This window comes from Phascolarctos cinereus, unplaced genomic scaffold (assembly GCF_003287225.1).
Source record: "Phascolarctos cinereus isolate Bilbo 61053 unplaced genomic scaffold, phaCin_HiC Scaffold_4;HRSCAF=312, whole genome shotgun sequence".
NCBI lineage: Eukaryota > Metazoa > Chordata > Mammalia > Diprotodontia > Phascolarctidae > Phascolarctos > Phascolarctos cinereus.
The window spans coordinates 701,198,506-701,221,674 of record NW_027555847.1 but is presented as its reverse complement, the minus strand read 5'-3'; the positions used below and the strand labels follow the sequence as shown (position 1 = coordinate 701,221,674).

The 23,169-nt window shown below is 44.6% G+C and overlaps 2 protein-coding genes across 2 annotated transcripts in view; one reads left to right on the top strand and one right to left on the bottom strand.

Moving 5' to 3' along the window:
- Nucleotides 1–6,668, bottom strand: part of OAS3 (2'-5'-oligoadenylate synthetase 3) — a 31,678-nt gene extending 25,010 nt beyond the window's left edge. Inside the window, exons 1-7 of the mRNA XM_020978034.2 lie at nt 6,559–6,668; nt 6,096–6,284; nt 5,516–5,813; nt 3,764–3,939; nt 3,074–3,303; nt 2,120–2,273; nt 810–953 (exon numbers count right to left, since the gene is read on the bottom strand). Coding sequence (XP_020833693.1) covers nt 810–953; nt 2,120–2,273; nt 3,074–3,303; nt 3,764–3,939; nt 5,516–5,813; nt 6,096–6,284; nt 6,559–6,570 — 1,203 coding nt within the window. The 5' untranslated portion in view covers nt 6,571–6,668. The remainder of the gene's footprint in view (nt 1–809; nt 954–2,119; nt 2,274–3,073; nt 3,304–3,763; nt 3,940–5,515; nt 5,814–6,095; nt 6,285–6,558) is intronic.
- Nucleotides 6,669–6,683: 15 nt separating this feature from the next.
- Nucleotides 6,684–18,465, top strand: LOC110202070 (2'-5'-oligoadenylate synthase 1-like). Its single transcript, XM_078151839.1, has 6 exons — nt 6,684–6,701; nt 6,839–6,962; nt 11,280–11,451; nt 12,669–12,897; nt 14,489–14,668; nt 14,825–18,465. The coding sequence occupies exons 1-6, from the start codon at nt 6,684–6,686 to the stop codon at nt 14,864–14,866; spliced, it is 765 nt and encodes a 254-aa protein (XP_078007965.1). The 3' UTR covers nt 14,867–18,465.
- The last annotated feature ends 4,704 nt before the right edge of the window (nt 18,466–23,169 follow it).

The window sequence follows — 23,169 nt, the reverse complement described above, 5'->3', positions numbered from 1 at the left end:
TTATTAATAAAGGAGGTCAGTGGTACTCTCCAATGCCAAAGACCCCTCATGACACTGGGCTCACAATTTATATGGTCTTAGAAGATCAGGTGTTCCTAAGTGTGGCAATCAACTCTGATTGGTTAATAATTAATGAGAGAATGAATATGATCATGGAAGATGACTATATTACAATGAGGGGCTTGGAGGACTTGGACTCATCAATTTCCATATCACCTGTTTGACAAAAGGAAAAATCCACATTTTCCCAGACCTGTCTGAGTAAACACAATGAGCAGGAATCCACCCATTGCTCTAAACCTAGAATTTCTTTTCCTGGATAAGTCTTTGCCTAAGATTTCCCATACTGGTTGATTTCTGGATGAGAAAGTCAAAAAGCAGAAAAATCTTGGTCCTGATTCCATAATTAATTATTCATATAATAATGATCATTTCTCTCAAGGGGAGATAGCACACTAATAACTACATACAAATGAGATATAGATAGGAGAAATCAGGAGTGGCTTGAACTTCTACCTGGATCACAACCTAGGGGTTACAGGATTATAGCATCCCATATCCACAGTTAGAAGATCCCCTGTTCTATTTGGCTCAAGAGAACCTTGTTCACTTATAGATATTATCCCTATAAAGATATCACTACATGTTTCAGATAAAAACTGCTGCATTGACAGACCCACAGCTGGCACTAATTTTCTTGGAATTAAAAAATTTGAGAGTTAGGAAGGACTTTAGCAGCCCTCTCATCCAATAAATGCTGTTCTCCCTCTGAGGTCACTGAGAGCCAGAGGTTGGGGAGAACAGCCTCAGAGAATTGTGCAGTTAGACTCCTCTTGGGCAGGAGGGTCTCTTTGGCGATAACAATCGCACCTTTCCAGTAGCGCTGGATATCCAGTGGAGAAGGCCTCTTCTGATGGGGAAAAGCCCTTGCTTCCTTTCAAGGTCTGCTCCACCTGAAAAGAGAACACATTTACCTTGGGGAATCTGCCTACCTACGATTTGGGGGTGGGAGTCACTGAGGTCATAGAGAAAGAAGCTTGGGCAGCTAGGTGGCGCCATAGTTCATAGAGTACCCAGCCTGGAGTCAGGAAGACTCATCTTCCTGAGTTAAATCTGGTGTCAGGCACTTGCTAGCTGGGTGACCCTGGGCAAGTCACTTCACCATGTTTGCCTCAGTTTCTTCATCTGTAAAATGAGCTGGAGAAGGAGGGGGCAAACCACTCCAGGATCTTTGCCAAGAGAACCCCAAAAGGGGTCACGGAGAGTCAGATATGAATGAAAATGACTCAACAACTACAGTAACAACAAAGAAAGAGTCTTGTACTGCGCGTCTAGAGAACTCTAGTCCTGGTTCTGCCACTAACTGGCTTTGTGACCTGGTTCAAGGTATTCATCCTCCCTGACGTCAGTTGCCATATCTATCAAATGATGATGCTAGAAGCTCAGCAGGGCCCGGCAGTGTGACTGTGAAAATAAAAGCCTATGGGATCTTCTCATGAAGTGGAGGTCACTGACAGGTCCTGGGAAGTGGCCACCCCAGGACCCACTGTGGGAGCTATGCCCAGTGGGAGGACAGTGTTCAGTTCTGGAGGACAAACCTCTCTCTCTCTCTCTCTCTCTCTCTCTCTCTCTCTCTCTCTCTCTCTCTCTCTCTCCCTCTGTCTCTCTGTGTCTTGGTTCTGTACCACATCTCAGGACTCCGCTGCTCAATTAAAAGGTTCTATTGAATGGGGTCTTCCTGGAGATGGACCACAAAAGGGTGGGGGAGGGGGTGTAACCATGCTGGGGTCCAGGTGAGGGTAACAGATGTGGAATCAAGGAGGACACCTTTGAACTCTTCCAAATTCCAAAGATCATGGGAAGTACCAGTCTCATGGGAGACTGTCATGGTCAGGGCACAGCTGGAATATTCAGGTCAGATCAGGAGTAGACCTCCAGATTCCCACTTCAGATGACCATGAGCCTGGGGGTAGAGGAGGAGGAAGGGTACTGTGCAGAGGCAAAGGCTGCCTGAGTGCATGGGGGGCGCTCTGGGGGTATCTCTCTCTCTCTCTGTCACACACACACACACACACACACACACACACACACACACCCACCACAAAAGGCTCTCACTCACCGGCACATGCCACGGCTGCACCCAGGTCCCATCCCAATTTTGAAAGCATGGGGCAGATGACCATAGATGAGCTTCTTGTGCCAGCTTGTCCCAGCGCCATCGACTTCCACCCCCTACATCACCAGTTGGGTCAGCTGGGTCCAGGATGACTGGCCTAAAGGGGACGGCAGAGTTAAGGTTAATGAAGAGATTCCTCCCAGGTCACCAAAGCCAAGGAGACATTTGCACCAGGCATGCCCCTCTCTAACTCCTTCAAGTAACATAGACTACAATAATATTAATAGTTGACATAATGCTTTCTTGTGCCAAAAGCTTTGCCTTCAGGATCACAATTATTCTTCTAGCAGGCCCTGTGGGGTGGACCACAGAGGAAGACCGAGGAACATAGAGGAATCTTGACCATAGTCATACAGCTAATGAGTAGGGAGGGATCAGGGACCAGGACACAATCACTAGGGACCAGTTTCACTGGAAGACTAAATTTCCATGTAGGAAGTGGTTCAGAACATGATCTTGTGATACAGAACAGGCTGGGGAGAGAAGAAATCACACACTAATCATTGTATAGTATCTTATATATGTGTATACCCTGAATCCTGACAATCTCTCAAGTTCCCATAGGGATTCAGTGAATATGGTCTTTAAGGACCTGGGAGAGAATTCTTAACCCTAAGGAATAAAGCCTGAATGGCAGAATTTCAGGTAGCAGCATAGAGAAGACATTTTGGGTGGCAAGTGAGCCTTCCTAGAATCTCTGATACCATGTCATGAAGTCAATCTGACATTCCACTCACACATGGGAACATTTTATAGGCGGATCATGAGTCAAAAGCTCAGCAGTAAACTTAGCCCAAGGGGGTGGCCTGAGTCAGAGCAGAAAGGTTCAGGGGACCAGAGCCAGCAGCTTGGAATATGTGCTGATTCCAAGAGGGTGGTGGATCTTATCTGTGGTACCTGGGTTTTTTCAGCTGTGATTGCAGGTAATTTCCAATGATCACATCCTGAAAGTCATAGTTGACGGTCCAGTAGACCATGAGCTCTCGGTAGTGCTCGATCAAATACAGAACTGTCCGGAAGCCCTGAGCTGTGTTGAAATCAGTTTTCTTGCTCCCATGCTCCCAGGCATAGACAGTCAGGAGCTCTAGGGCATACTGAGGGGGGAGTTTGTCCATTTGCTCCTTGCACTGAGAAGGAAGAAGAAATAATTGAGAATGATCACTCCCTTGACCAATAACTCTGGACTGTCCTCCTTTCTTTCTATCTCTCCTTACCCCCCCCCAGACCTGGGCATGTCTGTCACAATCATATATGCCCACACTTCTCCAATAGAATGTGAGCTATCTGAGAGTAGGAACTGTTCTCATTTCTTGCATTTGTATTCCCAGGGGCACATAGTCGATAATTTCTAAATTCATTTGATTAATGCAATGAAATACAATCCATATGCCTCATGTTGCCTCCTCTCCTGAGTCACAGGGAAGGTCAGAGGCCATCTTGTCCAGCTCCTTCATTTCAGAGCTGAGGAAGAAGCCAGGTGACTTCCTGGAGTCACACAGCTAGTGAGTGGCATGGCCAGTGGAGCACCCATTCTCCTGTCCTTGCCCTCAGGTCTTCACCTCCTGGGTAACCAAAGAAGATTCCTACCATTTTGTACCAGTGTTTCACCAGTCTGATCAGACTTTTCAGCTTGGTGCAGCGCTGTTTGAGGAAGCGCTTCTGGAGCTCTGTGAAGCAGGTGGAGAATTCTCCCCCATCCCAGCATTCATTTATAAGTTGGATGTAGACCTGGGGGTTGGGTCTGAAGTCTTTGGTCACCTGGCCTGTGGGGGGAAAAACAACTCAATTCAGGCAGTGTTGAATTAGCACCAGCTCTGTTCTGATCACCATGAGTAGGGAAGGGGGGTGGAGTGCTTGGGGGAGAGAGAGAGACAAAAGGCAGGCCCTGCCCACCAGGAGTTTGTGTGTAGAAAAAAAAGAAGCATACACATGAACTGGCTGACAATACAGGGCACAGAGGGCAAGTCCTGGAGGAACTCAGGGGAGAAAGATCACAGTGATATCAGTGAAGGCTTCCTAGAGGAGTAGGATCTGACCTGGGCTTTGAAGGAGGAGTAGAATTTGGATAAATGGAGTAGAAAGAAGGAGAATATAACCTGAGCCTGGGCCCCTAGGTGGGAGTGGTTATGGTTTGTTCATGGAGCAGTGAGGAGGCCAACTCAGCTGGAGCAGAAGAGGAACACTGGAAAAGAGTCAGAGGGAAAGCAAGAGAACCCTGGGCCTGGCTCTTGTTGTGGGGGCTCTAGCTGCAGGCCTGGGCACCCTTGCTCTTTGTTATGTATCTGACAACAGTCGGGTTTATTCTGGATCATACTCTGTTTTGGCCACAGGTCATAAGATTTTAGAACTGAAAGGGGTTTGAGAGATCATCTAGTCTGGGGGTTCGTAACCTGGGTTCTGTAAAGGTTTAAAAGAAATTTTTTAAAAGAACTATTTCAATCTAATTTGTTTCTAATAATCCAATGTATTTTATTTTACACATTTAAAAATATTAGTCTGTGAAGGGGTCCATAAGCTTCACCAGACTAATTCTCTGTCTGTTAATTATTTCCAATTTATCCTGTGTATAGATTGTACATAGTTGCTCAAACTATGTTTCTATACAGTTGCTGTTTCCCATTGGACTCTGAACTACTTCACAGCTGGGCTGTGTAAAAGAGGACTTTTACCTTGCTTTGTATCCCCAGTGGCAAGTACAGTGCCTAGTTCATAGTAGGTACTTCATAAATTTGTTATTCATGTTTTTAATTTATTTAAGTTAATAAATTATTATTAATAAATTTATTGACTGACTGACTGACTAGACCGATAAAGGGATCCGGAAAACACAAAACAAACAAAAAAGAAACATTTATGCACCAAGCATTTTACAGGTTATCTCATAACAAGCCTAGGGAGTAGGTATTATTTTATAGATGCCCAATGACGATTTGAACTCAGCTCTTCCTGACTCCAGGCTTAGTGTTCTGTCTGCTGGACCACCTTGCTGCTTATCAAGAGCCCTTCATTTAGGCCAGTTCCCCAGAGCCTGAGAAAGGCAGTGCCTTGCCTGAGGTCACAGGAAATAGCAGAGTTGGGATTTGACGACCTCTTTTCTGATGCTGAATCCAAGGATCTTTTCCCAATGCTACACTCCCCCTGTTCACCCCGCGCCCCAGGAGGCAGGAACAGAGACTCTATAGTCCTTGCCTTGTGGGCAAAGGGGGAAAGCTTCACTGTTGGAAATCAGCTGAGGTTGGGGCTGAGAGAAGGGGGCCTGGGCAAGGTCTGTTCTTCTGGAAGCAGGGTGTCCTCATCCTGGACTGGGGTGACCCAGAAGCCAGGTGGGGGGCTTCTCACCTAAAACATCGAAGGCTGGAAGCACATCGAATTCCACCCACTGACTGATCTTTTTCGACGTCATCCTGAAGCTGAGCACTCGAGGGTTAGTCCATTTGTTGACCTCGTTAACCTCAAATTTTACTTGAAACATTCTGTGTTGGTCACGCTCACATTCTTTCAACCGCTTTTTGATTTCCTCAATGAATTCTCCTCGTCGGTCTATCTGGTCCCGATAGCTTTTGAGATCGCTGAGAAATACAACCAGGTCTGCATCGGAGCGGCCTCTCAGGGCTGTGCCTTTACCAGACGAACCTCCCTAAATGAAGCAGAAACTGAGCAGTGAGATTATCCCTGAAGGAAGAGCCCCTTGGGTAGAAGAAGGCAGGAGAGGACGTGGAAAACCGAGTGTCCCCTCCCAAGACATCCCTCTGCTCTGCTCATCCCCATGTTCCAAACCTGGCTTTTAAGGACCATCTCTCCCGCCGCGCCCCCACACCCGCGACAGGATTCTCCCCCTACCTGGGGCTTCTCTTTCCTGAGCCTTCTCCCCCTGCCCACATTCCCAGATCAGCAGGTAAAGAAACCAGCCCTGGCTCACCTTCACAGCCTTGGTCACCTGAACTGACTTCCATGTACCTCGGAAACAGTTGTTCTTTAGGAAGGAGGAGATAGTGTCGACTGCACTTCGGAGCTCTGTCCGAAAAGTGGTATCAGGCAAGAGATGGTTCTCAATGTACCTGTCCAGCTCCCTAGACCGAGTGTCCCAGAGACTCATGGTGTCAACAATCTGCACTGAGAGTGAGGGAAGAGAGAGCTCAGTGCCCAGCTGGGGGAGAGCCGCGCTGTCCCTCTGTCTTTCCCTTTGCTCTACCTCACGACACTCCTCCCTAAGAGAGCTCCCCCTCTTCTATCAGTTTCATTTTCTTGAGCTGGGCTATTAGAGGACTGAGCCCTGTTTTCTGCTGCTGCACTCTAGACTGCATTTATTTTTAAATAAGTTTAGTTGATACATTTTGTATCTGCATGCTAGTTGTTTTGTTTTTTAAAGAAATAATACCCACCCCCATCTCCATATGGGACTCTCTTGTAACAAGGAAAAAGGAAGTGCCTATGATTCTTGGCAATGGAGGGTAATTATTTCCAAAAATACTAGAATCCAGCCCAGTGTCCAGCCCCGTTCAGGAAAATGAAACTGATCCAAGAGGCGGAGCTTTCTTAGGGAGGAGTGTCCTGGGGCGGAGCAAAGGGAGAGGCAGGGACAGAACAGTGAGGCTCTCAGCCAGCTGTATATTGAGCTCTAATTTCCCTCACTCTCTCAATGCAGGCTGGGGATGTCATGAGTCTCTGGGATACTCAGGTAAGGACCTGGACAGGTACATTGAGGTGTATCTCTTGCCTGATACCACTTTGCAGACAGAGGCCCAAAGTGCAGTCGACACCATCTCTTCCTTCCTAAAGAACAGGTGTTTCTGAGAGACAGGGAGGCCAGTTCAGGTGACCAAGGCTGTGAAGGTGAGCCTACGGCTGATTTCTTTACCTGCTGAACTGAGAATTGGGATAGGGAAAAGGCTCAGGAAAGAGAGAAGCCCCAGGCAGGAAGATGATCCCGGGGGGAGGGTCCTTAAAAGCCAGGTTTGGAATATGGGGATGAGCAGAGCAGTCAGTGGGTGGAATTCGATGTGCTTCCAGCCTTGGATGAGAAGACCCTGCTTCAAGAAGAACAAATTCTGCTCAGACCCCCTTCTCTCAGCCCCAACCTCAGCTGATTTCTACCAAGTCAGTCAATAAACATTTATTAAGTGCTTATTAGGTGCCAGGCACCGTGTCAAACTCTGGCAATCCAAAGAAAGGTTAAAAAAACTAGTTCATCCCAAGGAGCTTACAGCCTAATGGAGGAGACGACATACAAACAAGTCTATATGTGCAGGATACACACACACACATGTACAGGATAAATTAGAGATAGTCAGTAGAGGGAAGGCACTAGAATTAAAAAAGGATTGGGAAAGGCTTCCTGTAGAAGGTGAGATTTTAGCTGGTACTCGAAGGAAGCCAGGGAAGCCTGGAGGCAGAAATGAGGAAGGAAAACATTCTAGGCATGGGGGACAGCCAGAGAAAATGCTTGGAGTTGGGAGATGAACTCTCTCATTTGAGAAACAGCAAGGACTCTTAGTATTACGGGGTCATAGAGCACATGGCAGAGGAGTGTCAGAAGACTCTGTGTGTGTGGCAGTTGTGAAGGGCTTTGAATGAAGGCTTTGTATTTGATCCTGGAGGAGAGAGGCTGCCACTGGAGTCTATTGAGTAGATTCAGTTTAGGAGGATGAGTTTGAGAGCTGATGGGGAGGATGGACTGGATTGGAGAGAGACCTGTGGAAGGTAATCCAATCAGCAGGCTATTGCAATAGTCCAGGTCATGAGGGGCTTCATTACGGTGATGGAAGTGTCTGTCAGAGGAGAGAAGGGAGCATCCAGGAGAAATGCTGGGAAGGGAGCATCAGAAGTCTTTTATGACACGTTGAAAAGGTGGGGGAGGGGGAAGAGCTAGGAGTGGGAAATGACTCTTAGGTTTGGAGCCTGCATGACTAGGATGATAGTGTTACCCTTGATAGTAATAGGGAGGTAGGGAAGGGAGAATGTTTGGAAAGAAAGATAATGAGTTCACTTTCGGAAATGTTGAGTTTAAGATGTCTATAGGCCACCCAGTTTGATATAGCTGAATGGCAGTTGGAGATGGGAGACTGTAGGTCAGCAGAGAGGTTAGGGATGAATTAGTAGCTTTGAGAATCATTAGCATAGAGAGGAGAACTGAATCCATGGGAGCTGATGAAATCAGAGCTTCTCCTGTTGGATCCCACACCCAAGACCTGTGGAGTTTTTGTTTCAAACTGGAGTTTCTGTTTTCTGGAATTTTTTTTCATACTGGAGTTTCTGTTTCTTTTTCAGACTAGGGCCAGTGCAGTGTAGGAAAAAGATAGAAGACACCTGAAGCTGTGAGTGACCAGGATAGCAAGAAGACAAGGACACAGTATATGTAGGTCACTTGATGGAACTGGAGCCTTGTGGTGAGAAGAATCAGGGGATATGATAAGAAGCTTCAAGTATTTAATGGAATTTATTGGGGGAAAGAGGTTGGACCAGAAGAGCTTGGCCCTAGAGGGAGGAAGTAGGATGTCAGGGAATATTTCCTAACAATTAGAGCAATTTAAATGCTGAATAGGTTCCCTCATTAGAAGTCTTTAAGCAAAGGTTATGTGGTTACTGGATAGATTGATGGTACCTAGCTAGATGATAAGTAGATGGTTAAATGAAGCATCTCTTAAGTGTGCCAAGCACTATGCTAAACACTGGGGGTACAAAGACAAGTAAGAGATAAAACTCCTGTACTCAAGTTGCTTGCATTCTAATGAAGGAAGACAACACATAAGAGGGTGGACTAGAAAGTGGGGCAGGCCTTGGTAACACGGGTATGGAGATGGTTGTGGAAAGGTGCTGAGGCCTATTTCTGGCCAAGATAAGGCAAAAACTCACCTATCCACACCCAGGGGCAGAATTCAAGGCTCCCTTAGGAGGAAGATAAAGAGGATGAGGAAGATAGACAGAACTCATTTGGGATGGTGTGGAAATGCTGAGATGTTGAGAAAGGAATTCTTTGACAGAAATAGATTGGGCTAGAGGGTGTCTCAGTTTCTTCTGAGTTTCTATGCTTCCTTGAAGAGAACAAGAATGATCAGAATCTAATGATGAAGACTCTGAGGCAATTAGCAATTTTGGGGTCCGAGCAACTCATGTGGAAGGGAGGGTGGCTCAGCTAGGGTGCAGGTACAGCAGAGTAGGGTTGAATGAGGTGGAAGCACAACCCAGAACCCTGTGACATTTAAGGGTTGGGGGGGGCAGAAGTTGGGGCTGAGACCAGGATTGTAGCCATTGGGAAGAGGAAGGATATCCCAGGAAAATATGTTTGAGGATTAGTTGGCAACTGGAGGAGGTCAGCCCTGGTCAGGGAGAAAGTGAACTCAAGATGAGTCTGCAATTACTGATTTGAACTCAGGTCTTCCTGACTCCAGGTATGACACTATTCACTGCACCACCTAGCTGCTAGAGAGAGAACTGCAGCATTTCATCGCATAACTGTTGCACCCTGGCTTTTGTTTTTGTTTTTTCAGTCTAAAAATTGGTTTATAACCTTTCATTGCATAATCATCACACAGTATAATTCTGTTTGTCATGCTGCTTAAAAGGTAAACAGCAGCAACATATTCACCAGTGGAGCATGGATACACATTTATCTCTCACGCATTGCCAGCCAGGAGCCTAGAATTCTCGGCACACACACATTGTCAGTACATTTCCTAAAACTGACTTGCACGGTTTGTTTAGAGCACTGCCGTATTAACAGTATTGTCACTCAACCCAATGAAGAGCCATAGGTGTGCAAGGCGAGCAGGCGGGCTGGTGAAGCTGCCATGAATAAGTCACATGATATGGTAAGACTTGCATCTTCCCAATTTTAACATATATTCACGAGTATTCTGTGCATCCTAATCTTGCACCAAAGACAGTTTAGTAATAAATAATTTTAAGTAATACTGGCACAGTTTTTTTAAGTCTTACGTAATGGTCACGCCCCACTTTTTTGCAAAAAATTTGGCACAAAATCTGCAACAATTATGTGGTGAAATACAGTAGGTCATGGAAAATGAGTAGAGCAAGGAAATGGGGTAGAGTATTTGAGATGGTATTTCTGAAGCCTCTTCCCTTTATTTATTTTATATTATATTATATATATATATATATATATATATATATATATATAATATATATATATATATATCATGCATGTAACTAGTTGTTTGCATGTTGTCTCTTCCTTTGGAATATAAGCTCCCTGAGGGCAAGGATAGTGTTTTTGCCTTTCTTTATGCCCCTAGCACATAGCCCAGTTCCTGGCCCAGAACAAGAACTTAAGCACATGCTTATTGACCAGCTGAGTGATAGTGGATACTTTATATCAGACATAAATGTTTCCAAAGGGTTTTACAGACTCTGTCTCATCCGTGTCTCACAAGCTGTGAGGTGGCTACTAGGAGCATTATGAACCCCTTTTTCTTAGAAGAGGGATCTGAGATTCAGAGAGGTCATCACTTGCCCACAATCACCTGAAGGAGCAGTAGTAGAGGGACTGGAATCCAGTTCTTCCTGTCACTAAGTCCTATGAGCTCTCCTCCAGCCTAGGATGCCCTTTGCTCTAGCTAGGCTGGTTTTCTCAGTACTTTGTGGCCATGCCTCACTCATCTCCACTTATATGCCCTCATTCATGCTCTCCCCCCTGCCTAAAATGCTTTCCTCCTTTCTAAACTCAACCCAGTTTGAGCCCTCCCTCTTCTGTGAAGTCTACCCTGATACTACTAGCCCTGCCCCAGACCAATTCATCTCTCCCTCCCCTGCACTCATCACAGATGCCTCACCTAGTAGTTACCTTGTGTGAAACAGAGCAGGACCAAGCATCTGGGGCCTAAGGTTCAAATCCTGCCTTAGAAACTGCGTGACCCCTGGGTAAGTCAACTCACCTCTCAGACACTCAATTTCCACATCTGTAACATGGGTTCATTGATCATTGTACTACCTACTTCTTAGGTCTAAAGTAAAAAAAAAATTGCTTTTCAAGCAATGGAACATTTCTCTGGATAGAACCTGACTTCTGCTCCTTTCCTTGCATGAGCCCAGCACAGAGCAGATGTTGAAAAAACACTGGCTGAATCAAGTTGATTTTCCCTAACAGGCCAACTGACCAGAGACTTAAGAAAACCTGACCCACAAGATAACATTGATCTCATAAGTGAATCCCAGAAAGGAGGAGAATTCTCTACCTGCTTCACAGAGCTCCAGAAGCGCTTCCTCAGCCATCGCTGCAGCAAGCTCAAAAATCTGATCCAATTGGTGAAACACTGGTATTTCTAATACCATCTTCTTGGTTGCCCAAGGTAGGATCTGTGGGCCCCCATGGCCTCACCACTGCCTTTCTCCTGTGGTAATCGCCCAGCCTGTCCACTGTCTGGGCAGTTCCAATGGTCTCCTCATTGGCCTCCTTGCCTCTAGCTCATCCTTGTCTCAGCTGCCAAAGAGTTCTTAAAGTGAACTTCTGACCCAGTTGTCATCCCTCCTGCTGCCCATTCAATAAACTTCAGCAATTTCCCATTACTTCTAGGAGCAAATATAAAATCCTTTCTTTGGTCCTTTGCCATTGGGACCCCTCCTACCTTTCCTGACTTCTTAATTTTGCTCTTCTACGAGTTCCAGCCAACATCTCACCTTCTACAGAAAGCCTTTCCTGATCCCTCATAAATGAGCTAAGTTGGGCTGGACTGTCTCTAATACCTTGGCTAAGGCAAATTTCCAGCTAGGTTTCTCTTCAAACAGGAGAAAGCTGGATCTGGGCATGTAGGTCAGAACACATTTGGAACATTGTTCTTGTACCTCTTGGTGCCATATTTTAGGAAGGTCAATGATAGTGAGGCTTTGGGGTGTAGTAAAGTCCTGGGCTTGGAGTCAGGAACCCCAGGTTCAAATACCACTTCTGACACTTGTTGGCTCTGTGACCCTAGGCAACTCACAATCTCTCTGAGTCCCAATTTCTGTCCCTGTAGAATTGGGATGATGATACCTATACTTCCTCCTTCACTCTATTCTTGGGAGGCTCAAATGAGAAATATATGCAGAGTCCTTTACAAATTTTCTGGCACTCTGCACAAGCAATTTGTTTACATTGTTACTGATAAGATGGAAGCAGCTTTGGGGGGGGGGCGCATCTGGGATTCTGAAAGTCTTCAAGACCATAGAGTTGAAATAATTGAGATCACTTAGATCCTAGAAGAGAAAGCTCAAGGTGATGTCAACTGCTTTCCTATATTAAAGGACAATCTTATGCAAGATGGACTAGACCTGCTCTTCTTGGCTCCACAAAGTAGAATGGGGAGCAATGGGCAGAGGCTGCAGGGAGGTCAAGTCAAGTCAAGTTGATGAATATTTATTAAGTTCTTACTATGTGTCAGGCACTGTGCTGGGTGACCACTGGGTCAACATGATTCCTGGAGAGATAACTTCTGTGGTCTCCTCCAGCTTCTATCACATCACTTGCTATTTCCCATTGTTTTCAATTGCTTCTTCTTTCTTCTCAGTGCAAGGAGAAAATGGACTCACTCCCTCCTCAGTATGCTCTGGAGCTCCTGATTGTCTATGCCTGGGAGCATGGAAGCCAGGAAACTAATTTTCCCATAGCTTGGGCCTTCCACACAGTCCTGTACCTGATCCAGAAGTACCCAGAGCTCATGATCTACTGGACCATCAATTATGCCATTCATAATGAAATCATCGCAGATTACACAGGTACCAGAGGCAGGGTGCCCCTCACCCTAGGGGTCAGCCAAGCTTCCAAGCTGATGGCTCCAGGCTCCTGAATTTCCATTTAAAAAACAACTGTAAGTCAAGCCCTGGTTTGTAGCTCTTGCCGATTTCTGAGGCATAAATGCCCACATTGGCAATTTAACTCCAAGGAGCCCATTGGAACGGTCTCTAGCATACCCAGGGCTGTTTGCTTTTTTTCTGGAACTCTCGTCTTCCAATTTAGATTGTTCCTCAGAGACTTTGCTCTAGTAAAGAAAGTGCCAGGCTCAGAGTCAGGAGACCAGGACTGAGGGATGTAACTTGACATGTTTGTGTCTAGGACAAGCAACGTGAAACAGGCAGGAGAGGGGAGACCCTAGTAAGGTGTGTGGTATGTTTCAGCAAAGGATAGGGTTGGGGTTCAGTTGCAGGGCTGAAGAAGGCACTTTACACGCTATCAAGTCCAATCACTTCATTTTACATATAGGGTTACTGAGACTCAGAGACCTAAAAAGGTTGGCTCACACTCTGGATCTGAAGCTCAACTCAAACCCAGGCCTTTCTGAGAGCCAAGCTCCTTCTCCCATCTTAATTCAGTGCTAAGTTCAGCTGTTTCTATCATTGCTGAAGGACTGACCACACTGCCATATAGTTTTCTACTCCTTGGTGACAAAAACCTCAGTCTTCCTGTTTTAGTTATAGGGACCCCCTGGGATTTAGTCCCAGCTCCACTATTTCCTCCCTTCCTGGGCCTTGGCTTCCCTACATCAGAGGGCTTGTTGTTAAGATTAGATATGATGCTACATGCTATGGCTCTGTAACTAACTATATTGAGCTATGGAGCAGTCAGCTATTAATATGATTATAATAGTCTAAGAGAGGCAGTGTGACTTAGTAGATAGAGAACCAGACCTCCCCTCCCCCACCCCAGTCCTGCCTTTCACACATCCTGGCTGTGGGCTGCTGAGCAGGTCAGTGCTGCAGGCAGCTCTTAAGACCAGGGTTCTTAAGCTGGGGACTGGGCACTTGTGTGTGTGTGTGTGTTTTGAATGCATTTCAAGCTATTCTTAAAACTGCACTAAGGTTTTTGGGACACCCTGTAGTTTTGATAACTGTAATTCAATAGAATATTTTATACATTTAAAAGCATTCTTCTGAGAAGGGGTCTATAATTCTTCACCAGGCTCCCAGAGGAGTCAAGGACCCAGAGAATGTTAAGAACTCCTGTCTTAAGACTCTTAAGTCTCAGAGGTGGTGCTGCCCTACATTGGTAGAGGGAATTTTCTCACCTGGGAGTTCCCTATTCCATTGAAATCACAGGTTCAGTCCTTATCCCTGTAATAGTCTCAGCTTTTGAATATAAATGTGTATAGTGGGTGGAGGATGGAGGGGACAGCTGTGTTAGAAAAACCAGGGAAACATTCCCATTTTTGGTTATTCTTCTGCCCATTCATTCATCATGGTAGGGGCCCAGCTCATCCTGATGCACATCAGTCAGTCACTAAACATTAATTAAGCTCCTACTATGTGCCAGGCACATCTAGAGAGGGAAAGGTCTGGAGCAAATGTCTTCTTGGCTTGGTGATCTGGGAGGAATCTCTTCATTAGCCTCAACTCTCTGCCCTCCCTTTTAGGCCAGTGATCCTGGACCCAGCTGACCCAACCGGTGATGTAGGTGGTCGAAGTCGATGGCACTGGGACAACCTGGCACAAGGAGTTCACCCATGGTCATCTGCCCCATGCTTTCAAAACTGGGATGGGACCTGGGTGCAGCCATGGAATGTGCTGGTGAGTGAGAGCTTTTTCTGTGTGTGTGTGTGTGTGTGTGTGTGTGTGTGTGTGTGTGTGTGAGAGAGAGAGAGAGAGAGAGAGAGAGAGAGAGAGAGAGAGAGATACTCCCAGGAAGGCCCCCTATGCACTCAGACAGCCTTTGCCTCTGCACAGCACCCCTCCTGCTCCTCCACCCCCAGACTCATGGTCATCTGAAGTTGGAATCTGGAAGTCTACTCCTGATCTGACCTGAATGTTCCAGCTGTGCCCTGACCATCACAGGCTTCCCTAAGACTGGCACTTCCCATGGTCTTTGGGATTTGGAAGAGTTCAAAGGTGTCCTCCTTGATTCCACATCTGTTACTCTAAACTAGAGCCCAGCACAGTTACACCCCCTCTCACATCCCTTTTTAGTCCACCCCAAGGAAGACCATTTCTGACAGAATTTGAGCAGTGGAGTCCTGAGAACTAGTGCAGAAGAAAGACACACACACTCACCGAGTGTTTTTCCCCCCAGAACTGAACAGTGTACTCCCACTGGGTACAACTCTCACAGTGGGCCCTGGGGTGGTCACTTCCCAGGACCTCTTAGTGACTTTGGCTTCATTAGAAAATTCTATAGCCTTTTATTTTCACAGTCACATTTCTGGGTCCTGTTGAGCTTTTACTATCCTCATTTGATAGACATAGCAACTGAGCCCCAGGGAAGGTCAATGTCTTGAGTAAGTCAGTGGGAAAAGTGGGACTAGAATTCAGGTGTCTCTACTCCCAGCCTGGGCATCTCTCCACCTGACTTCCCCAGCTCATTGCTGGAACCCAGAGGAACAAGTACCCAGGGAGTCCCTTTCACCCTCCAGCTGCTTCCTTATCAAGAGCAGACACCCTCTCTAATGCAAATGTGCTTATCTTATGGTTTCTGGTGGAGCAGACCACGGAAGGCAGCAAGGTCTTGAACCTCATGAATGAGCCATAGCTACAGGCAGAATGCATCCTGCTTTATGTGCGATGCTTAGGACCCTACAATCACCACCACCATGGGTTTAGCGATTTTTGCTGCCTCTGGAACACATTTTTGGATTGGGCAAGAAAATGCCAGTGTGACCCTGTATGACTATGGAGGGGTGGTGTTGGCATGAGAAGGCACACATTCTTCCTTCTTTCTTCAAGAGAGACACATGGAGTTCCAGACTCTCTCTGAGTAGAGACCCATTGAGAAAGCGAAAAGACTTTGCAAGTGACAAGTGTGTAGAGGAAACTAGCTCCTCCGTATGTCCCAGATTTTGAGCTTGCCTCCCTACCCTTTGGGAAATTTCCCTTTATTTGAGGTTGGGTGCTTTCTTAAAGATCTTGTTCCCAGTGTAAGAGCTTATTTGTTGTGTATATTTTCTGGCATATATAAATCTGTATTTCTTTTCTGATTTCTGTTTGCTGTTTACCATAAGCAGATGTATTAGCTATTCTGTAATTCTGATCATCTTTTGTGTAACTAACATTTGATGGAAGGGTGCCAAGCCAGTAGATATAAACTTGGGGTGCTCTTTCCCTTTTAATGGATAGGAACCAGGGAAGTTAGTAGCATTTTTTTTTGCTTTTAAATCTAAAAATCTTGCCCCTAGATTTCTTTAATATTTATTAATTTAGTAATCATTTTACTAACTTAGTAATTTTAATAATTTAGTAATATTTAAAGGGGAGCAGTTTGAGGTAATTCTAATCCAGTATTCTTTCTCTCAGAGGAGAAAGGAGTGGCCAGCCTCATGGCCTTTCTCCTGAACCCTTCTAGGCTTGAAACAGAAAAGTAAAGCAACTTCCTCAGGGACAAAGGAGTGAGCAGGAACTTACTTTGATTAGTGAAGACGGGGACAGAGGAGGAAGTTTAGGTTTGGTGGGCAATGTATGAGTTCTGGAGCAGCTAGGTAGTGCAATAGATAGAGCTGGGCCTGAAGTCAGAAAGACTCATCTACCTGAGTTCTAATCTGGTCTCAGACACTTCCTAGCTGTTTGACTCTGGGCAAGTCACTTAACCCTGCTTGCCTCAGTTTCCTCATCTGTAAAATGAGCTGGAGAAGGAAATGGAAAACTAGTCCAGTATCTTTACCAACAAGACTCCAAATGGAGTCATGAAGAGTGGGAAATGACTGAAAAATAGCTGAACAAGTATGAGTTCCACTGCCATCCTTACCTTTCCTAAGTCAGTTTTCTCCCCTCCCCATCTCAAACCTGAATTATCAGACTGGCCTTGATGTAGCTTCCAGACTTAGCTTGATTTGATTTGAGGCTGAACCTGCATTTTCACTGGTGTGGGGAAATTCCAGTGATGATTGGATTAGCATCTGCTCTCCAGCTTGGGGCTTTAGAGTTGTCTGGGAGCATTGAGAGGTTCAATCTCTCCCCCAGGCGCACATATATCTCAGAGGTGGTACCTGAGTCTAGGTCTTCTGAACTTAAGGCAACATCTCTATGCTACATTGTGGCCCACACCCTAGTTCTATTCTAGACCCTAAAATACCAGGAGAGTCCTCAAGCACTCATTCTGGGTCTTTGCTTATTCACAACCTCCTTGGATCTCAGACACCCAAGTCAGGGCCTTTGAGATCCCTTTACGCTGGTGAGTTGGGAACCACCATCTCTCAGGTTGCAAAAATGGGTGCAGAGTTGTTATCTTTTATTTTCCTGGTCTTCCACCTGGGAGAGGGACAAAGGAAATGGTCAGTGACTGAAAGGCCAGGAGCAAGAAGGTAGAGGAGAAAGTCTTTGGTTAAAGAGAGGTGTCAAATTTGCAAACATGCAAATTGTTATTCTTTTTGTTTTGTTTTGTTTTTAATTAATTTACTTTGAATTATCAACAATCACTTCCATAAGCTTTTGAGTTTTAAATTTTTTCCACCTCCCTCCCCACCTTCCTCCCCAAGACAGCGCACAATCTGATATAGGCTATACATATACATTCCTATTAAACATATTTTCACATTAGTGATGTTGTAAGAATTATAACCAATAGAAAGAACCACTAGAAAGAAGAAATATAAAACACAACAGAAGGGAAAAAAAATAGCAAATAGTATACTTAGATCTGCATTCAAACTCCATAGTTCTTTCTTCTTTGTGCATAGCATTTGTCATCAAGAGGCCTTTGGAGATGTCTTAGATCCTTGTATTGATGAGAAGGGTTAAGCCTATCATTACTAGTCATTGCACAATGTTGCTGTTACTGTGTTCAATGTTCTCCTGATTCTGCTCACTTCACTCAGCATCAGTCCATACAAGTCTTTCCGGGTTTTTCTGAAGTCCTCTTACTCATCATCATTTCTTATAGCACAATAGTATTCCATTACATTCATATACCACAACTTGTTCAGCCATTCCCCAATGGATGGGCATCCTCTCAATTTCCAATTCTTTGCCACCACAAAAAGAGCTGCTATGAATATTTTTGTCCATGTTAGTCCTTTTCACATTTGAATGATCTCTTTGGGATATAGCCCTAGAAGTGCTATTGCTGGGTCAAAGGGTATGCACATATTTATAGGCTTTTGGGGATAGTTCCAAATTGTTCTCCAAAATGGTTGGATCATTTCACAACTCCACCAACAATGCATTAGTGTTCCAATTTTCCCACATCTTCTCCAACATTTATCATTTTCCTGTTTTGTCATGTTGGCCAATCTGATAGGTGTGATATAGTACCTCAGAGTTGTTTTGATTTGCAGTTCTCTAATCAATAATGATTTAGAGCATTTTTTCATAAAGACTATAGATGGCATTAATTTCTTCATCTGAGAACTGCCTGTTCATATCCTTTGACCATTTATCAATAGGGGAATGATTTGTATTCTTATAAATTTGATTTAGTTCTCTCTCTACTTTTTTATATATTATACATTATAGTATATTTATATATGTATGTAATTTTTATTGTATATATAATTATATATAGTATATATTACAATATATATTATATATTACAGGATTTTTTAAAAAGTAAACTAGCATGTCATCATCAAATAGAGATAAATTTATCTCCTCTTTTCCTATCTTTACATATTTAACTTCCTTCTCTTGTTTTATTGTTTTCACTGACATTTCCAGAACTACGCAATAGTAGGGAGAGTGAGCATTCTTGCTTTACTCTCCTATTTATTGGGAAACTTCTAGTGTGTCCTCATTGCATATGATTCTTGCTTTTGATTTTAGATAGATATTTTTTATGATATTAAAAGGCACTTCTATGTCTATACTTTGTAGGTTTTTGTTTTTTGTATGAATTAGTATTGTACTTTGCAAGAGCCTTTTCTACATCTATTGGAATAAATGTGTGATTTTGATCGTCTTCCTCTATAAAGACAATATTTTGTCTCTTTGGATATGTTTGCTTGATCTGTTTTGTTAGTCATATTCCCCAAATCTCTATTCCCCTCACCCTTAAGACTCCCATCCCATTTGTCACTCTTTTCTTTTAGAGTTTTATTTAATTTTTTCTTCTATCTAGTTATTTAATTATTCCCCTCTTCTTTCTCTCATATAAGTAAAGTAAAATCCTCCTTCTTGGCCTCTCCTTCAACTCATTTAGACACAAAAACACATAGGAGACAGGCTGTGGAAAGCTTTTGAGCAGTAAGGCTTATGTGTTTGTTGAAGTAGTATAGATTCTTCATTTTCCACACCTCTTGCCATTTGGTAGATGGAGAAGGAAAGAGAAGGAAAGGGCTTTTTGGTTTGAGGAACTTCCTGAGGTTTGCCTCACTAAGCACTACTGAGAAAACCAAGTAGGAGTGAGGGGTACAACCTTGGAAAACCTTACATTGACCTCAGTGTGGCTAGGGTTCTCAGAACCATCCAGTTATCTCCTGAGTTGTTCCATACCAACACATTTGGTCCCATCTGCTCTCAGCCTCTCTGCTACAAATAGAGTTTGCAGGATGATTGTAGAGCTTCTTTTGTCCTGTGCAGACTGAGCTGAAGACCAAGGTTACATGAGTTTTGTGTCTGATTCGGTTTACATTTTCCTGTCAATGTGTTCTTGTGGGTCATGTGTGTTCCATATTTCCTGTTTGTAAAGGAGATAAATAGCTGTCCTATACCTGATCTCCATTGTATATGAGTGCCTTTCTATTTCACCATTTGGAGGACACCATAGACATGAACCAAGACCTAAGCTTTATGGAATTTTCCACAAAGCTCCAGGGCAGGGAGAGTAAATCAATCAATCAATCAGCCAATCAATGAGCACTTAACTAAGATTGCTGTTGTTCCTTCTTTGTTCTCTAAGAGGGCCAATGACATCAGGAGGGTGATGTCTTGACTTGCAAGTGAATTGGGTTTTAATGAGGCAGAGCTGTGCAAAGTCATCAGCACTATCTCCTCCAGTCATTGGAGTCCAGTGGCAAGCCATAAGTCAGGATGACTGGCAATGGCCCAGACTTAACTAAGAAAGGACTGCCTGAAAGCCAAAGAGTCTGAGGAAAAGATCTCAATCCTTCTTTGAGGTGATCAGGCTTCCCCAGAACTTATCTGCAGTCTATGTGCATATGTCCAGAGCTGAGAGGAACTCTTTAGTGGGACAGGAGGCAGAGGGCACAGTGACCCAGCACCCCCTCTCCCACTTGCCTGTGGTTCAGCATGTGGTAAGCAATCCTTAAGTGGAATGGCTCTCCAGGGTACATTTTTCACCCTGTGAGAAGACAGGGGTAGGGTCAAACTCTGCATACCTCTCTACAAAATCTTGTCTTGGGGTAGGGGTGAGGGAGGTCATTTTTCATTGTCTGGAACCTACTCAGGAAGAAGGGTAGGTAGCCCCTGATATGTAGGTGCTAAGGATACAAAAATAGAAAAGAAAAACTGTCCCAAACATCGTGGAGTTGTTTGGGACTGACTAGAAGTGTGGAAACTAAGACAAAGTTAAGTTGTGATTGTTAACAAATAGAGCTTAGAAATCCTGGTGGCTGTTTAGTTGTTATCTTCATTCTAGAAGAGGACCAAAATGCATCATTACATTAAGGTCAAGGTGCAGTGTGTCCGACTGTGGCTGATCACACCAATGTGAGCTGGGAATGCTCTACCATATGTTGCAAGTTCAAATAGTCCACATGAACATTTGGAGTGGTGATGTCTCTAAATCTGTGCATCTCACGTTTCCTTTGAGCTACCACAATTCTGCTTCACTCACAGAGCACAGCACCTTCTTTGAAGCAGGCATACCATACTGGGCAGTTTTTTGCCAGTATCTCCCATATCTCACAATCTATTCCAAAGTTCTTCAGAGATACCTTGAGAAATATGTAATACCTTGAGAAATAATGTAAAATCTTCCTAAACCTCATTCTTCATGGATTCCTAGAATTGAAAAGGGCCTTTAAGGGTATCTAGTTCATATCTTCCTTGGCTTATTCAAGCATACTGTATTTCAGTTCACTTCTGTGCTGTTTTTATCTTATCGCCCCTAATAACCTTGATTAGCAGATCCTCTGCATAGTAGGTGATCAGGAAATGCTGCTAACTGATCGATGTAAAGGAACAGGTTGATGAAGTCGCAATTGTTGGCACCATGCCCGTGCCAGCTAATCTTTTTCCTTGGGTCCACAGTCACATAGTGAGACCCTTACCCAACTAGCCCCCTCAGAAATGTACACCATTGGTCACAAGCAGAGGTGGAGGAAGGCTTTTGGAGATGATCCTCCCACTGTACTTTGTAATAATGGCAGATAAGGAGTGTCATTCTTGTATATGAGAGGCAGTACCTATAGGATCCCAAGGTTATAGCTTGGAGGGATTTAGGGCTTGTCATGTCCCAACTGATTAGTTTACCAAGGAAAGAGCCAAGTCCTAGAAAGGAGAAGTAACTTGTCCAGGGTAAGCTCAGACTGGGATTTCCTGATGACCCATCCAATGCGTTTTCCACTATATCATACTGCCTCATGGAATCTCAGATTATTAAAATGTCTGACTTGGAAGAACCTTAGAACAGGGACTATCAGGGCTGGGGGGGTGCTTAGAACAGGGAATGTCAGAGCTGGGGGAGCCTTAGAGACCATTTAACCCAACTCCCACATTACCCAAGTAAGAGACAAAAAACCAAATCACTGTTTCCTGGAGAATCCTACTTTATTTTAGATACATTATCACAAATAGATGATATGACCCAGTGTTCATGCAATGGAAGATGCTAGGATTCTATGCCAGGGGATTACATCTGCTGGAAAGAGCTTATCACCCAGCCGGTGTGCTGGGAGATCACCACATGCTAACTAGAAGACCAATGCCAGCTCAGATGGGAGTGTGTGTGCTGCTGCCACCCCTAGGTAAGGCATGCTTTCTTCTAGAGGAGAACCAGGGAATAGGAACCACAGGTCATGGTGTCGTATAGGAGGAGTGTGCCCAGAAGAAAAACAACAGTGACAGGAATCTACCAGCCAGCTTGCTGAATTGTGGCCTGCCCTGTACATTCACAGAAAAATGGAGATGTATGGCAGTGGGTCTCTGGCAAGAAATGAGTTTCTCATACAGGTGCCAATCACAGAAGGAGTGAAGATGATGAGCTAGGTAAGTCTTTCTAGAAAGGGTCTCCAGGTGGGAGAAGCATAATGGGATGACCACTGGATTGGAAGACATGCCCCAAATTGGGAGGAACCTACTCTCCTATCTCCTCTCTGAACCCAAGCATTCAATCTTGTCCTCTCCCAAACTCCAAGGCTGTATTTCTGCTATCACTACTCTAAAGAGAGGGAGAGGCAGAAAGGTTCATTCATCACAATGCTGGTAATAACACGAGAAGAAGGCATTGGTACATCCTATGACACCAAACCATTCCCACATTGAGAGCTCTGTGTGTTCCTCCCAGCAGCCCTTGTAAACAAGACAAGAGAAAATAAGCAGGACCATTCATTTGTCCCCATGTTAGAGACTTGGAGATGGGAAGGGGAGGTCACTCACTGATTGGCTATCTGGAGGAAGGGAGAGTGGGGAGCATGTCCAATGGACTAGCAGCCCTAAAGACCTCTATACCCCAGTTCTTGTCATCCCACCCCTCAGCAGTGGGCACACAGTCAGAGAAAGCTGGCTTCTCTCAAGCTTCAACTGCTCCTCCAGACTTAGTAGAGAGATGGGGAGATTTGAGGACCCAGAAGAGACCCACCAGGCCCTTTCCTGAAGCTAGGAAGAAAATGTTTGCTTGGCATGTGCAATAGGACACCGAACTATAGAAGCTCCACTTTTCTTAGACTGAATTCATTGGTATTGTTTGTGTTGATTTGGCAGAGACAGAGAGATGGGGTGAGGTGAGACCCACGCTGAATACCTTTTAAGGAGAGCATCTTTGACTTTATCCCTCTTGGAGAGGGAGAAGGGAAGAGGTGGGGTGCGGAGGAGACAGAGGAGGCATATCGAGGAAAGTTACTAAGGTCTGGTCTCTCCTCTCTTGAATGCAGATTTCTGCCTCCCCTGCCTCTTCAAAGGGGTAAACAGTACTCTTAGTGTGTATGTGAGTTTCAATGAGATCAAGGTAACTCACATCTAAAGATTTT

Coding starts and splice junctions, on each gene's coding strand:
- LOC110202070 (XM_078151839.1), top strand. Junction 11,452..12,668: donor CAATTGGTGAAACACTGGTA/TTTCTAATACCA, acceptor GCTTCTTCTTTC/TTCTCAGTGCAAGGAGAAAA. Junction 14,669..14,824: donor TGCAGCCATGGAATGTGCTG/GTGAGTGAGAGC, acceptor GCCTCTGCACAG/CACCCCTCCTGCTCCTCCAC.